We start from the raw sequence: 15,000 nt of genomic DNA, 5'->3' as shown, positions 1-15,000 counted from the left end.
GCCCTCACCTGTATCTACCTGAGCTAACAGGCTGTTCTGTCGACCCCCTCCTCTCTCAGGCTCTTGCTGACATGGCGAGGCCGAAGCTGCTGAGCTGCTACCAGAAGATCAGCTCGCTGCAGGAGAAACGGCAGCACCTGCAGGAGAGATTCAGCTTCTCCAACATCACAGGAGTGATTCACAGCGCTCAGATCGACCTGCAGCAGGTGTGTGTCCGCGCGCACACGCACACGCACGCACACAGCGCTCGTGTGCCCTCTTTTCATTCACTTTCTCGTCCTCCAGCTCGGTTTCTGCTCAGACAGAGTGGGCGGAGGAGTTTCTGACTGACTCATTTTATTAGCCAACATTTATGACACACTTGATGTTTCCACACACGCACGCAGTGTGTAAGCGTTTCAGCGCTGAGCGAGTGAAGACACGATGAATCAGACGTGAGCGGCGGATGATATTTCACTCTGATGGGATTTCCAGCTGTTTGCATTGTTTTTTTTTCTGTTCTGTATTTTGGGCATGAAGCAGCCGTCAGATCTGATCTCATCCTGTGTGTGTGTGTGTGTGTGTGTGTGTGTGTGTGTGTGTGTGTGTGTGTGTGTGTTTCAGCTGATGGAGAATGCGGCCTGCACGTTTCAGCAGCTGCTCTATAAAGCCATCCAGGACAACCCGGACAACGCCGGCTCTGCCATGGAGAAGGCCAAACACAGAGTGCTGAAGGTCAGACTCAGTTCATTCATTCACTCCATGTAGTTTTTATCAGGTTTAACGAGCCAACGATCACACACACGCTCTGGTTTGATCACACAGATCATTCTGTCATCCTCCTGTTTTTCAGGACTTTTGGATCATTACTGCCACTTTAAACAATCTGCACAATTTCCCTCGACTCTTTGTCTCATATTTTATCTCATTACGACAACGTTTCCCATATTTAAGAGAAAATGATCAATATAAAAAAGAAGTTATGGTTTCAGAATTAGGGAGACGTTTCTCCAACTACCATTAGACACTGACTCGTTATGAGAACATTTACGAAGTGTCTCATCATGAAGTCGTCATTGTGAGCTACTGTCTCATAAATGCTTAATCCTGCGTGCAGCTGTAAAACGATGTGAGATGAAAATGATGTGACGTGGCTGAAAAACGTTCCCTCGTGTGATTCTGTACACATGAAGTACTACAACCGTGACCCATGAAGCCCTGCAGATACTGCAGTATCCTTACACAGTACAGTAATACAACCTGGACCTTTTCTTCAACATGACAACATGAGACATGAGAAAGGTTTTCAGACCAGGTCATGAAGTTAAAACACAAACATGAGCAGATCGGAGCTGTTTTTTAGGTTTGTGTATCACACACACAGCTATGGTAAAAAACCCAGACTGACCTCCAAACAGGAAGTCCTGAGTCTCCTCTGTGTGTGTTCGCAGCAATACGACTACGACAGCAGCACCGTGAGGAAGAAGATCTCCAGAGAGGCGCTCGTCTCCATCACTCTGCCCTTCATCAAGAAGAGCCTGGCCCCCACCTGCAAGGCTGTGAGTGACACACACACACACACACACACACACACACACACACACACACACACACACACACACACACACACACACACACACACACACACACACACACTTCAACAGTCACAGCTGCCACACATGAATTTCTGAAACGTCGTGCACAGAAGGACGACGTTTCTCTTGTCTGAGTGACCTTCAATCGTTGCTACGCTCTCTGTGCTCATAGCAACAAATGGAGTTCTGACAGTTGGTTTGTTGCCCTCAGTTCTGCCTGTTAGGCAACACACAGGTTAGTCTAAGCCTCTGATTGGTGGAGTTCTGCAGTCACTGCTCAGGGCTGAATAAATCAGCTCACTTCCTCTAAATCATTTAGGGGAAAATATTTAAATTTATGACTGAAAATGTAAAATTGAACTTTCTCTTAAAAAGATCAAATCAAAGCCTGACCTGGCGTCTGTCTGTCTGTCTGTCTGTCTGTCTGTCTGTCTGAACAGGAGCTTCAGGGTCTTGAACAGTTCATCGATGCCGACCACTCAAACTTCCTCCATGTTGAGAACGTTTATGAGAGCATCCTCTTGCAGACTCTGGACAAGGAGGTCAACAAAGGTATGACGGCGCTCAGGAGCTGCGCTGAAACACTTTCTCCCTCACAGACGTCTCTAACCCCTCCTGTTTTCTCCTCGTCCTGCAGTGGTGAAGGAGGCGGCGAGCTTGAAGAAGTACAACCTGTTCACAGACAGCGGAGACCTGCTCAGTCAGTCCAGCCGCTCCAGCCTCTCCTCCCCGTCCGCCTCCACTCCCAGCAGCCCCGCCATGGTGCTCGCCTCCCCGACTAAATCCTCCCTTGAGCAGCAGCCGCCGTCTCCCCTCGTGGTCATCTGTCAGTCCACGCCCCAGAAGGAGGAGCAGCAGGAGAAAGAGAACGGCGTGCTGCAGAGCGAAGCCTCGCCGGGCGTGCCAGTCATTGAGACGCCTCTGGGGAGGGTTGAACAAAAAGAAGCGGCTCAGAGCGTCGCTGTCAGTCAGGAGGAGGAGGCACCTGAAGCAGAAGACATCATCCAAACTGTGAAGGTAGAAGCCGACACCCCCGTCGCTCTTCAGACGCCAACCAACCAACGTGAGACCCAGCAAGTGAACACAGAGGTAGCTTCAGAGACTGTGGTCCAACAGGAAGTGATTTCTGTCAAAGCAGGAAAAGTTGAGACGTCTCCTGAGCCTCAGATGCAGAACACAGGTGCTTCAGAAGAGGCAGAAATCCCCAAAGAAAGTATAACGACGGACGCAGCAGCAGCAGCAGCACAGACAGACGTCTCTGTACCGAGATCTGATTCCACAAACGAACCCATGAACACTTCAGCAGAAGGTACCGAGTCCCACACTGCAGCCAGCAGTGAAGACAAGACGCACTGTGACAGCTCAGAAATCAAGTTAGAGGCTCCCTCTAGTGGCCAAACACCTGTACTCACACCTGCAGACGTCAGCCTGGACCTGAAGCAGGAGGTAGCAGAACCAGTTTCTGCCTCAGACCCGAATTCTCTGGATGTGTCAGTAGGAAGTGAGTCACCTCCATCAGAGGTAGAGTCCACGGAGGAGGTCAAAGCAGCGCAGAGCAGCGAGGATGAGGTCTCAACACCCCCTGACGTCTTGGAGGACGAGGCCAACCTCAGTAAATCTCCTGTGAGCTCAGACGATCCAGCTGAGGACAAAACCACGAGCGGCGAGCCGGCTCCTCGGGTCCAGACAGAAGCTGCGAGCGAGGACGTCGAGGCGGGCGCGAGCGTGAGCGTAGAGCCACCAGAAGCTCCCACCTCTCAGTCCTCTGAGGGAACCCCCTCCAGCCCTGAAGCCCAGCCCCTGGACTCCATCAAGGAGATCCGGGACCTGGTGGTGGAGGTGATCGAGGTGGAGGAGCTGGTGCAGCGTTACCCCAGTGGAGTTCCCAAAGAGGAATGAAGCGTCGTGAGCGAACACAGCTGCGCCGCCGTGTCGACGTTAAACAACGTGTTCCTCTGAGAAACAGTCACCAAAGCTTCCACCGACGTCTTTTAACACATATGCATGAACTGACGGTAAATTATTCATACAAATCACTTACTTATCAATATATTAGCAGTGCAGAAAACCAACGGGTCTGATTCTTCAGTGACTTTGACATAATTGTTTTTAACATGACAATTATTTTAGTACCAAATAATTCTAGAAATTCAACGTTAAAACTTCTGATTGTGAAGAATTTTCTGAAGTGATGCTGTGGTAGATCTGAATTTTTTGGGAAATTCATTTATTTGCTTTCTTTCTTTGAGATGTGAACATGGACATCAGCCTCACGTCTGCGGTGAGCTGGAGTCAGGATGTGGTTAGCCTAGCTTAGCACGAAGACTACAGAGCATCATAGTTTATAAACTAATAGCATGTTTGACACGTAAAACCCAAATCTGAGAGGAACAACTGTTTCCCTGTAGTTACTAAATATTCTATGAAACATTCCCTCTGAATGAAATGCAGAGGTCATGAACCAAAACAAAGAAATACTTCAACCCCAAAACTCGACTTCAGTAAATGTACTTTCCTCGTCTAACTGTTACACGTTGTTCATACAGAAACAGTTTCAGGACAAAACAAGACGAGACACGATGACTGGTGAACTTACAGGCGATGTTCAGGCTAGCTGTTTCCTTATGCTAAGCTAGGCTAACCACAGCCTGACTCCTGACACACAGACATGAGGCTGAGAACACGAACAAACGTCGCACTCGTCAGTCGTTTCACAGAGTTCAGAAATGACGGTCAGAGATATGTGAATATACTGGACCACAGACACGATCAGCTGGATCAATACCACTAACAATCAATACTGCAGCTGTAGTTCAGGCCCTTTACGTCTCCTTAATGTGATTGTTTTTGGACCTACTGAAGGATTTTAACCAAAAAGGAAAGTGAAGAAGCAGCTCATCAAAGTGCCTTTACAGTACCTCCACGTCGCCTCCACGTGCCTTAAACCTCGCCATGACGTCGCTGTGGTTGGCGTAGAGACTGGTCCCAGTCTGAGCAGCTGTGCTGGAGCGTCGCCGAGCCGAGCACCTTTCACCTGAGCAGAGCGTCTCAGACAGGTTAGCAGCAGGAGGGACGAAGTGTCCCCCAGACGAACGCTGGTTAATGGAAACGTCGTGTGCAAATATTAATAAAAATAAAAGAACAAACAAAAAAAATAAAAGAAGAGTCTATAAACGAAGTATTTGTGTGTGAGCGCTCCACTCTCTGCTGTCAATGCTGGGAAAACAACACAAACAATAAATGGTTTTTATTTGCCAATAAAACAAATATTGCACGATGCTTTGATTATTTATTTATGATCCACAACATTTTTTTAAGCAGTAACAGACACAGCGACTGAGAAATATCAAAAACCTGCGAGTACTCCAACATCTGGGACAGATTAGACACTGCGTACAGTTCCACTACAGTAATATTCCTTCCATTTATTTGATATATTGCACCACAGAAAGCGTGTCTCATGTTTCAGCAGCGAGCGGCGCTCCAGGCACATCGAGGACGAGGACGAGAAAAAAAAAAAAAGGCAGTAGATTCTTCTGAGCATCGATTCATATTTAAAAGACATTTCTCAGGATGAGACAATAAAGGCCGTTAATATTTCCTCTTAAATTACATTCACAGAAATAAAGATAAATGACATCTTAATCCAGCGGCCACAGTCCCTGCAGCGCCTCCAGTGACACACAGCGCACGAGCAAAAAACAAGAGAACGACGCTCGCGCTTTAACTCCATCCTGTTCAGGACGTTTCCTGGAAAGAAGCGAGTGATTCGGTTCTTATTACAGAGAAAATGGAGACAGAGCTCTCGAGCTGTGTGGCTGACAGAAAAGCTGATTAATAATTCATTTATCACTGACTCGTATGTTTCTCTGCAGACACATAAAAGACTCTGCAGCTTCTAAAATCCATTAAGTGGCATCGTTAAACTGAACTGTACCACCTGAACACTGACACCGTGTTCCCCTTTAAATTTGGACCAAATCACAGTTACAAACATTAGAGTGTAAAATATTCTAATGCAAAGACAGGCTGCATGACGCACACCTCAGTGGTTCCCAACGTGTGGGTGGGGACCCCCGTTGAGGACGAAAGACGACTCTGAGATCGGTCTGATTAAAAGATGAGACAGAACGTGTCTTCTTTCCTTGTTCTGTCTTTTAAAACACTTCCTTCTCTTCAAGCCTCTAAAAGATAAAAAAAAAAACAAAAAAACGATCTGATCTGTGAAGAGGAAACAAAAAAATGTGAGAATGGTGAGCCGGGCTGGTTTACAGACGCCTCCAAGCTCTACAAATATGATCTCTGTTAAAGGGTAAATCTGTGAAATCGGTCAGTTTTCCTCTCGTGATTAAATCTCACGTTCAGACTCAAACCAGCAGTGAATGCTAACTGCTAAGCGCTAACAGTTCAGTGTATCACAGCTGGTAGATCTTCTTCCTCTCTAGGAACCAACGAGCCACAGACAGGAAGTCAGACCGTACTGAGGGACGGACGCCGTGTTGGTTTGAGTCTGAACTCGAGACTCAGCGGCCATATTAAAATTTGTTGCTCTCTTTTGTCTGAATAAAGTTCCTGAATCGTCACATTGAGAGAAATCAGAGCAGCTCAGTGTTCACACGGACAGCTGTCCATCAAACAGGAAGTGACTGACGCTCAGCGCGAGTTCTCTAAAGCAAAGACAACATTCAGCTGTTATTTACAAATGAACCTGAATCAAACTAAAACGAAGCTACGACTGACGACGTGTGGGCTGGTCCAGTTTTATAATGATGAGTCCTTCACTTTCACTTGGAGTCTTAAGGAGTTTATACTCTTGTCCTCTGGGTGAAACTCTTCCTGTTGGTCCTTTCAGTCCAGTTTTCCCTGAATGGGCGTCATCATATTCAAATAAAACTTTCTATTTCTTTAACATCAAGAAAAACACGTTCGGCTAAAGAGCTCTGACCGTCCCACTGAGCAGACTGCTGCAGCGAGAGGAGCGTGAAGGAAAGACATGTTGACACTGCTCGTCCACAGCGTGGACGCAGCTGCAGCAGCACACGGCGGACGTCAGCGTTCGTGCGGTGTTTGTGTGAGGCGGCGTGTCGGAGCTTTACCGGGAGGCGGTGCTGTAGCTGTAGAAGAGCTGCTCATCAGGGCGGAAGCCGTAGGCGCTGACGGGTCGATCGGCTGAGACGAACTGCTCCGACACACTGAAGGAGGGAGAGATGGGAGAAATGAACACGGCACGCACACACGTGACACACGTGAGGAACATGAGGGTGTGTGCGGCACAGAAGGCTGAACAGTCGCTGATTCAGATCGGTCGCTCTGACTCGCTCTGCTGCCCGAGCATCGATTAGAAATCACAGAATGATCTTTGAGAAAAGCCTCAATACGTCAAACACTGTTTGATGCGGTGAAGAAACGCTTTGACTGACAGACATATTTTAGATGACAGTGAAGCACTTTACAGCAGCGTTGTCAGGTGGACTGGATGGATGTGCAGGTGAGGTCAGAGGCCGTCACACAGGTCGAGAACGCGCTCTGAAATAAAGCTTCAGATATCTGACATGCTTGAGACGCGAGACGCAGAGTTCATGAAAACTTCACATGCTGAGGATGAAATCTGTGCAGCAGGTTGACCGTGTGTTGGACAGACTGAGCCCAGACGACGGAGGCTGACCCAGTTCATCATCACAGCGCTGGAATCAGATTTCACAGCCTCACAGCTGACTGGAAGGACACGCTGTCCACACACTTTTGGCCACATAATGTGTTTTCCAAAGACAGAAAGTTCAGGCTCAGCATTCAGGGACATCAACTGTGCAACAGGACACCAGCAGGGGGCGCTGTGACACCAGACATCTCTGAGGAAAGCCCCCCAGCCCAGAGCCAGAGCGCCCGCTCGGTCACAGCAGCAGAGAAAAGGCTCATAAAACGTTAATGTAATATTCATCTGCCTGACGCAGGTGTTGGACATCCAGAGTGTGGGGGCTACACAGCGCTCATGGCTGCAGGGGTAAACAGCGGCGCGGCCAAGCCATAAAACCCGGAGAGATGTCAAAACACAACGCCGTGTCGAGGGCGGGGGCTGACGGCCAAACCTGGAGGACCTGGCTGGCCTCGGCCCGGCAGCGGGGGCCTGTTGAGGGGGATGATAAAAGGCCTGCATCCACACCGTATAAATCAGTTAGTATGGGGATGTGAACGGTGGGGGCTGATTTCACGCTCCGTCTTCTGACCAGCTGCTGGGAGTCTGGGTCGCGGCGACGGGCCCGGCCGCCTGGTGGACGGAGCGGCTGATGGATAAACTGGGCTCTGATGGATGACACCGCGGCTCACACATCTCCGAGCAGGCCGCCTCTAAAATACGAGCTGTTTGCTTTGCCCCTGCGAGCGCCTATAATGACGTGTTGTTTTTAGCCAAATCACTTCCAGCGATCGGTTACACAGCTTGCAGACCCCCCCCCTCTGTTTTGCCTTTGCCCCCTGCCACCCCCCCCAACCTCCAACCACCATCTCCTCTCCCTCCTCTGCGGGCAGAAATCTGACTTTTTCTTCTCCGCACGCTACGGCTGTCAGGGGGGATTTGAGCGGTGGGCTAAAGGAGGCTGGAGAACACTGGAGCTGAGTCACACCGACGAGCTGCACCTGGCCCAGACCTGCAGGACCTGAGCAGGACCTGAGCAGGACCCTCACCAGTCCTGAAGCTCAGTCACTGTCCTGATTCACACGTTTCAAAGGTTTAGTTTGGGACAGCTTTGGATTTTCATGCATAGTCTCCATCAGCTCTTCTTATTGATTATAGTTGGTTGTGAACAGGGCTGTAACTTAACTTAACTTAACTTAACTGAATAAGGTGCGTCATGCTCAGTTTGTAGCTTCAGGCTAATGAAGCTTAACTTTGTCACGGGCAGCTTCAGTTCTTCCTTCTCCCGTCTCATATGAATCTTTTTAAGTGAGATGTAACTGAATCACGTCGTTCCTGCTTTCTTATCCTCATCCCGGACCCTCAGACTGATGTTTGAACCCTCAGGGGGTCCGTCCTGATGTCCTGACGTCCTGACGTCCTGAGCCGGAGCCTCTGGACAAATCACTGACTAACAGTTCATTTAGCTTCAACTGCAAACACAAAAACTATAAGATGCTGAGCTGAGCTGAACTGAGCTGAACTGAGCTGAGCTGAACTGAGCTGAGCTGAGCTGAGCTGAGCTGGACCTAAACATCATTTTGGGATGTCTGCCTGTAAATCCAGGAATGTTTTGTTTCGGGGGGGTACAGGTGAGAGCAGCACCTCCTCAAACCCCATCAGCTCAGGTGAAGTCTAACAGGACAATGACGATAAGAGAAGTCTGAGCAGACTGAACATTTCTACTGTTCTGTCTGTTGGATGTTAAACTGCAGGTGAAGCTGACAAAGTATTAATGACTTCTACAAACATTCTTACTCCACGTTTTGCGTTCTGTGGCTCTGGATAAAATGGCGCCTGACGCGGCGGCTGTCAGTGCTGATATTTCTCACTATCAAACATGCAAATGAACCAGTCTGTGTGTTGTGACAGGCCCACAAAATGAGGAGCCGGTGGCTGGGGGTCACTGAAACAAGGGGCCCAGTGTTCCCACGAATGCCAGTTTGGCCCCCGAGGAGCGGCGGGCTGGGCGGCGGGGACGCGTCCCATCCCACAGAGGACATTCCTCGGCAGTGAACAGGAAGGGGAATCAGGCCTTTTTCCTGCGTCGGCGTGACCCGTTGCCCCCTGCGTCTGTCCTCCAGGGCCGCCTTTGATCCGTCACTGCTCAGGTTACAGCCAAACCGACCCCCCCCCAATACCTCCACCTCTCACCTGAATGTGACGGCGCTCTGCTTCTCCTCCTTTTACCTCACTTCACTGCCAGCACCCCGTCACACCCTGTCGCCTGGTGACGGGTTCGAATGTACCAGAAACTTTGAAACACAAACTGCACCGGACGTCAATCGATCAGTATCAATAAAGTTTATGAATTTAAGACTCAAAAACACAAAAGTAAATTACACAGAACGTTTCCATAAACTTAATGAAGTAATGTTCAGTATTATGAGCATTAAATGAATAAAGATCCTGTCACCCATATGATGACTCATCCTGATATTTGAGTGTTTAAAATGCTGTAATATTTGTTTTTTTAACATAAATCACATGATCCTTTAGATTTGGCTCTGACAGAATTCTTTTCATCGATATGAGCTGGATATCGGACGGGACATTTCACAGAGTGGAGACACCTCAGACGTGTCTTTAACGTGCTCATCAGCCAACACGTGGACCTCCTGCTGCGTCCACACAGGGCTTCATAACGTCCGAACCTTCGGGCAGGAGGAGGAGCAGTGCGACCTGCTCTTGCTGCTCTCCTCTTCATATCTGTCCATCTCACGCTGTAACAGCGACACGACGTCAGCTGATCGCACGGACCAGCTCTTCATTCTTTATCTGTTTGTTAAAGCTCATTATGAACTCGTGCTAACACCAGAGATGTCCAGCGCTGCGTCCTGTTTGAAGGGCCCCATTCACACCATGTTTCACACGTAGTTTAAAATAAGCTCTGGAGCTGGCTTTGATTATTATGTTAACCTGGATCGCTCAGAGTACCGCGGCCAAATTAAAACCGTCTCACAGACGCCGATTCCCCCGGCGCTCTCCGTGTATTTAAGAGGTATCAGTTACAAAGCCGAGCGAGAGGAGGCTGCCGGAGAGGAGAGAGAAAACAGACAATAAAGAAATGAGTGGAGGGAACACGGATCGGGATTCCTCTCTGCGGTCGGCCTCTGGTTGGACTGACATGTCGCGGATTCAGCCAATCGCAGTCAGCCTCTCAACGGCAGCCAAACTAAACATTCCTGCCGGCGAGGGGGGAGGGAAAAAATCCATCGACACGAGCTTTATCGCACGCAAAGAGAAGTTTGATAATAAATAAGACAAATTACTCACAATAAACCCTCCATTTCCTCAACTATTCATCATCTCAGCAGCGAATGGCGTTAGCCGCCGCGCAGAGACAGGACGGGAAAGGATTCAGAGGAAACTCAAAGTCCATCTCAGTGATAACAGGATTGATTTTTAACTCCCAGGCTTCGGTCTCATGTTTCTCTGTGGAATGTCAGCGGCGTTTTGGGACTAAAGCAGTTGATATGTTGGAGCCACAGAGGAACGAAAGAGCGAGAAACAAGAGGACGGAGGCAGAGAGTGTTTGTTCTCAAAGCTGCAGTATTGCTGTTGAGGGTGGAGCGATGCCTTCTGGGATTGGCGAGGCTTGTTGACTCAGGCCCGGCCTGGTTCAAAAACACAGATCAGCGAATAGTGATTCAGAATAACAAAGAGAGGGCAGCGGCGGCCGTGGACGAGGCGGCGGAGACGCAGAGCTGAAGCTAAACACTCACAGTTTAGTGTTTCCTCTCTGACACGACCAGCGTTTCTGGACGAAGACAACCTGCCCACTGACAGCCTCCATCACGCTCACGCTCACAGCCATGTTGCAGACACACATATTTTCTGTGTGTGTGTGTGTGTGTCTGTGTGTGTGTGTGTGTGTGTGTGTGTGTGTGTGTGTGTGTGTGTGTGTGGGTGGTTTGGGGCTCAGTTCAGTCTCATCTCAGGTTCACCAGATAACCTTACTCCCTGAGCTCAGGGCTGAACAAATGTCTTATTTAAAGATTGTTTTTGGCCTCTTTGTCCTTATTTGACAGTGCAGCTGAGGAGAGACAGGATGTGTGTGTGTGTGTGTGTGTGTGTGTGTGTGTGTGTGTGTGTGTGTGTGTGAACGCAGAGCTCCATACCTGCTCATGTATCCAGGGTATCCCAGCTCTCCGCTGTGGAAGTCGGTGTAGAACTCAGGACTGATGGCTCCGTCTGCTGAGATGATCCCATCTGGATCAAACAGCACAAACAGTTAAACGAACACGTGCTGACATCATGCTGGCAGATGAGCCTGTCCTCTACCATAAAGACGCTCTCCGTACCGGCGCTGTAGAACAGGTCAGGTCTCTCCAGGATGTCTCCGTTCCCGATGAAGGACTCTCCGTCCTCCCCGTACAGGAAGGGCTCCTCTGCTTCATCCATCTGACGGTTCTCCACCATCTCCAGCCACTGACCGTTGTACCAGCGGAACTTCTCCGTCTGGATCTTCTTCCCCCACTCCTCGTCATACTCCTGCAGCGATGTGGATGGAGACAGAAAACCGGAGACATTTGTCCACAGATCACTGTCAAAACTCACAGCAGGCAACAGAAACACATCGATTATCGTATTGTTGTTGAGGTACTGGTTCGTCCGTGTCTGCGGTCAGAGCTAACTGTGAAACATGCTAGCCATGCTAGCAGCTCTGCCCAGCGCGCTGCTTTGAGCTACATGCTAACATGCTCATAATGACAATGCTAACATGCTGATATTCAGCAGGTTTAATGTGTACCATGCTCATCGTCTTACTTTAGCATGTTAGCATGCTAACAGCTGCTGATGGGGAGTGTGATTAACTGGAGGTGTTTGTAAATCAAACTTAAATTTTGACCTGATGCTGGATGAAAAGGGTCAGAGAGAATAATTTCAACGTGAGGAAAACATGAATGTCTGAACCAAACTTCTCAGCAGTCCATCCAACAGCTGCTGAGTAATTAAAATCTGATCCACAGATGTCAACCTCACGGTGGCGCTAAAGCAAGAATCAGCAGGATTCATGGACCGAGGACCAGGATCGTCTGCGTCAATCCACACATTTCACAGGACAAGAGAAAACTCTGTCCTGCTGGTGGCGCTAGAGGGACGGTGACAGGATCATCAAACTTCATCTTTAGTCCTCCTGCAGTCAAAAACGTGCCTTCTTCTCGTTCCTGGATGGATGTGCAGAGGCCGTTTTCACATTCAGTGCAAATTATGAAGATTTACTTTGGGTCAAATACTTTGGAGGCCAATCCTGGTTCAATGTTCAGTTTACAGAAGCATGATGGTGAAGCCTGAAGCTGACTTTACAGTGAAGGAGGACACGTCGTCTGTGCAGCAGCTAAATGTCTTTGCATTCATGTGTACAGGGAGGAGTGGGTGGCACTTTCAGGATTTTAATGTGGTGATTTATTCAGGCAAAAACCACGTATGTATGCCTCGACAGCTGGAGGAGGGCATCTTCATTTCAGTAAAACCCCGAACTGTCCGACAGACTCAGCCACACAGTCTCATCAGACACTTCCTGTCAGCTGATCAATACGGTGCCTGAGTGAAGTGACTGCTCTCTCCTCATCACCACAACCATCCATCTCAGCATGGAAGGAGAACTTCCTGTGTGTGTGTGTGACCCACAAACACTGGAGAGAGGAAGTGTGTGTGTGTGTGTGTGTGTGTGTGTGTGTGTGTGTGTGTGTGTGTGTGTGTGTGTGTGCAGGCGTGTGTGTGTGACTGTGTGTCGTCTCCGTCTTCTCACTACAGCTAATAAAGTTCTGTTTTCTTTTCTCTGCAGGGGCTGAAGGGGGAGCGATAAAGGCGGCCTTTGAGAGCGCGACGCCCCGAGCTGAGAGATTAATCACTGCGATGCAGAGCAGAGCGCCGCGGGCAGCGACAGCCGCCGACGGCCCAGACTCGAGCGGGCCTACTGACGGCCATGCCGAGGCCCCTGCGCCGCGCCGACAGCGACACATTCAGTCAGACTGAGGGGCCGAAAAAGCATCATGACTCAGGGTTTGACCGAATTAGAGTCTTATATTTGTTTAATATGACTAATCAGTTATTAGCAGCTGAGCTCATGAGCGAATGAGCTCATCACAGCGGGGGCGAGGAAGTGCACGACCACTTCGGGAGCGTTTCGACATGTTCCTCTGGAAATATGGCCCAGCTAAGAATATCCCTGTGAATCAGGCCTCTGTCCCACTTGGAGCATCTACAAAGTTTCTTGTGAAGCCGTGTGTGTGTGTGTGTGTGTGTGTGTGTGTGTGTGTGTGTGTGTGTTTGTACACGAGCAGGGCCACAATGATCAAAGGTGAACGTTTCAGGACTGCACAGTTATGGTGTGTGCTGCCAGAAGGACCCTGCACAGCCAAGCACTAATGATTGTGTGTGTGTGTGTGTGTGTGTGTGTGTGTGTGTGTGTGTGTGTGTGCGCGTGTGTGTGTCCTCAGCTCTGCTTTCTCTCTCACCTCTGCTGTCCAGCCGCTGACACACTCCAGAGCTCACCGGCTGCCTTTCATGTGGTTCACATCTTAATAGGTCTCACTGATAATTTCAATGAAACACTTCCTCTGCCCCGCTGCACTGCCTGCCTATAATCTACAGCTAATTACGCTGATCTGAGGTCTGGCAGTGATCACACACTGACTGGGAGCTGACCACACCTGTCAGTCACAAGGTGATTTAGGAATTCATCAGTCAGTTAATCGCTGATGTCAAACTGGACTCGAGCACATCAGGAAAAACGAGCCGCGTAAGAATGTCAGAGGAATTATTGTTGCTTTGAATGGCTGTTTTTTAATAAAGACAATGAAATCTGAATTTTAGCTCATTCATCTTACGTGTTTTATGGGTTTTTGGGCACGTCCTATCCAAGTCCTATCCAAAGCACCCTGAACCCAGACCCCCCAAAGCCTCCAAAAGCATCTGTGTCACTGACAGCTCCTCGGAGGGCGTCTGGATACTCACAGCGATGATGTCCAGCGTGTTGTCGCAGACTTTGCGGATCTCTGCGTTGTTGTCGTGCATCAGGTCGATGAGGTACGCCGGGGCTTCTGAGGGTCTGAGTCAGGGAAAGACAACAGCTCACGCTCTCTGGGACCTTCGATGCTCGATCAGTGGACGGGGACAGGTGTCTCTCATTCAGAGACAACAGAAAGAAGCGATGTGGCTGAAGGAGACTGCTCTGTCTCCCACAGGAGACAGGAGCAACTTCAATACCTCAGAATGAGGAAAAGGATACGCGTGTCTTTGATGATGACGTCTCTGGTAGCTTTGTGAAAGACCATCTGATAGAAGACGTAGACGATCTGACACACAAACTCATCGTCCTCCTGCTGAGCTGAGAAACAAAAGTGTCCTGTGACGACGTCTGTCTGCTGAACAAAACTCTCAAGCTTTCTATGGTTTTGCTGATTTCCTGCATCCGGAACTGTATTTTTGTAGTTTTGTCAGTCTCGCGATAAAGAGCAACATAGCACCGTCCATTACTATTATCATTCAAATGCCTTGTACCTCGAGGACTAAAATGCTACGTCACTGATTTTCTCCTGAAAAACACAAAGAACTAGTGTCGTGTTGGAGACATACAAGAGACAGATTAAAAGACAGGTCAGTGTCTGTGCAGCGTCCTGCTCCAGAGACACGAGAAGACGTTCTACTGCTGTTAACCAGTGCGTTAAAACGCTGTTATGCAGGTATTTCTAGTCATTCAAAAACACAATCGTGCAAACAGCGAGTTGAGTTACTGCTCAGAAAACA

General features: G+C 49.0%; 2 protein-coding genes across 2 annotated transcripts in view; one reads left to right on the top strand and one right to left on the bottom strand.

Annotated features, from left to right (window-relative positions):
* LOC143318441 (protein Niban 1-like) overlaps positions 1-4,846 on the top strand; it is a 23,778-nt gene extending 18,932 nt beyond the window's left edge. Inside the window, exons 10-14 of the mRNA XM_076726782.1 lie at positions 60-206; positions 604-714; positions 1,431-1,538; positions 2,015-2,126; positions 2,212-4,846. Coding sequence (XP_076582897.1) covers positions 60-206; positions 604-714; positions 1,431-1,538; positions 2,015-2,126; positions 2,212-3,473 — 1,740 coding nt within the window. The 3' untranslated portion in view covers positions 3,474-4,846. The remainder of the gene's footprint in view (positions 1-59; positions 207-603; positions 715-1,430; positions 1,539-2,014; positions 2,127-2,211) is intronic.
* A 3-nt stretch (positions 4,847-4,849) lies between these two features.
* The window catches only part of kifap3a (kinesin-associated protein 3a), a 28,490-nt gene continuing 18,339 nt past the window's right edge, over positions 4,850-15,000 (bottom strand). Inside the window, exons 16-20 of the mRNA XM_076726783.1 lie at positions 14,483-14,581; positions 14,209-14,294; positions 11,550-11,739; positions 11,367-11,457; positions 4,850-6,766 (exon numbers count right to left, since the gene is read on the bottom strand). Of these exons, the coding sequence (XP_076582898.1) occupies positions 6,667-6,766; positions 11,367-11,457; positions 11,550-11,739; positions 14,209-14,294; positions 14,483-14,581 (566 nt within the window). The 3' untranslated portion in view covers positions 4,850-6,666. The remainder of the gene's footprint in view (positions 6,767-11,366; positions 11,458-11,549; positions 11,740-14,208; positions 14,295-14,482; positions 14,582-15,000) is intronic.

Source organism: Chaetodon auriga, chromosome 3 (genome assembly GCF_051107435.1).
Source record: "Chaetodon auriga isolate fChaAug3 chromosome 3, fChaAug3.hap1, whole genome shotgun sequence".
Taxonomy (NCBI): Eukaryota; Metazoa; Chordata; class Actinopteri; order Chaetodontiformes; family Chaetodontidae; genus Chaetodon; species Chaetodon auriga.
This window is presented reverse-complemented; position numbering and strand designations above follow the sequence as displayed.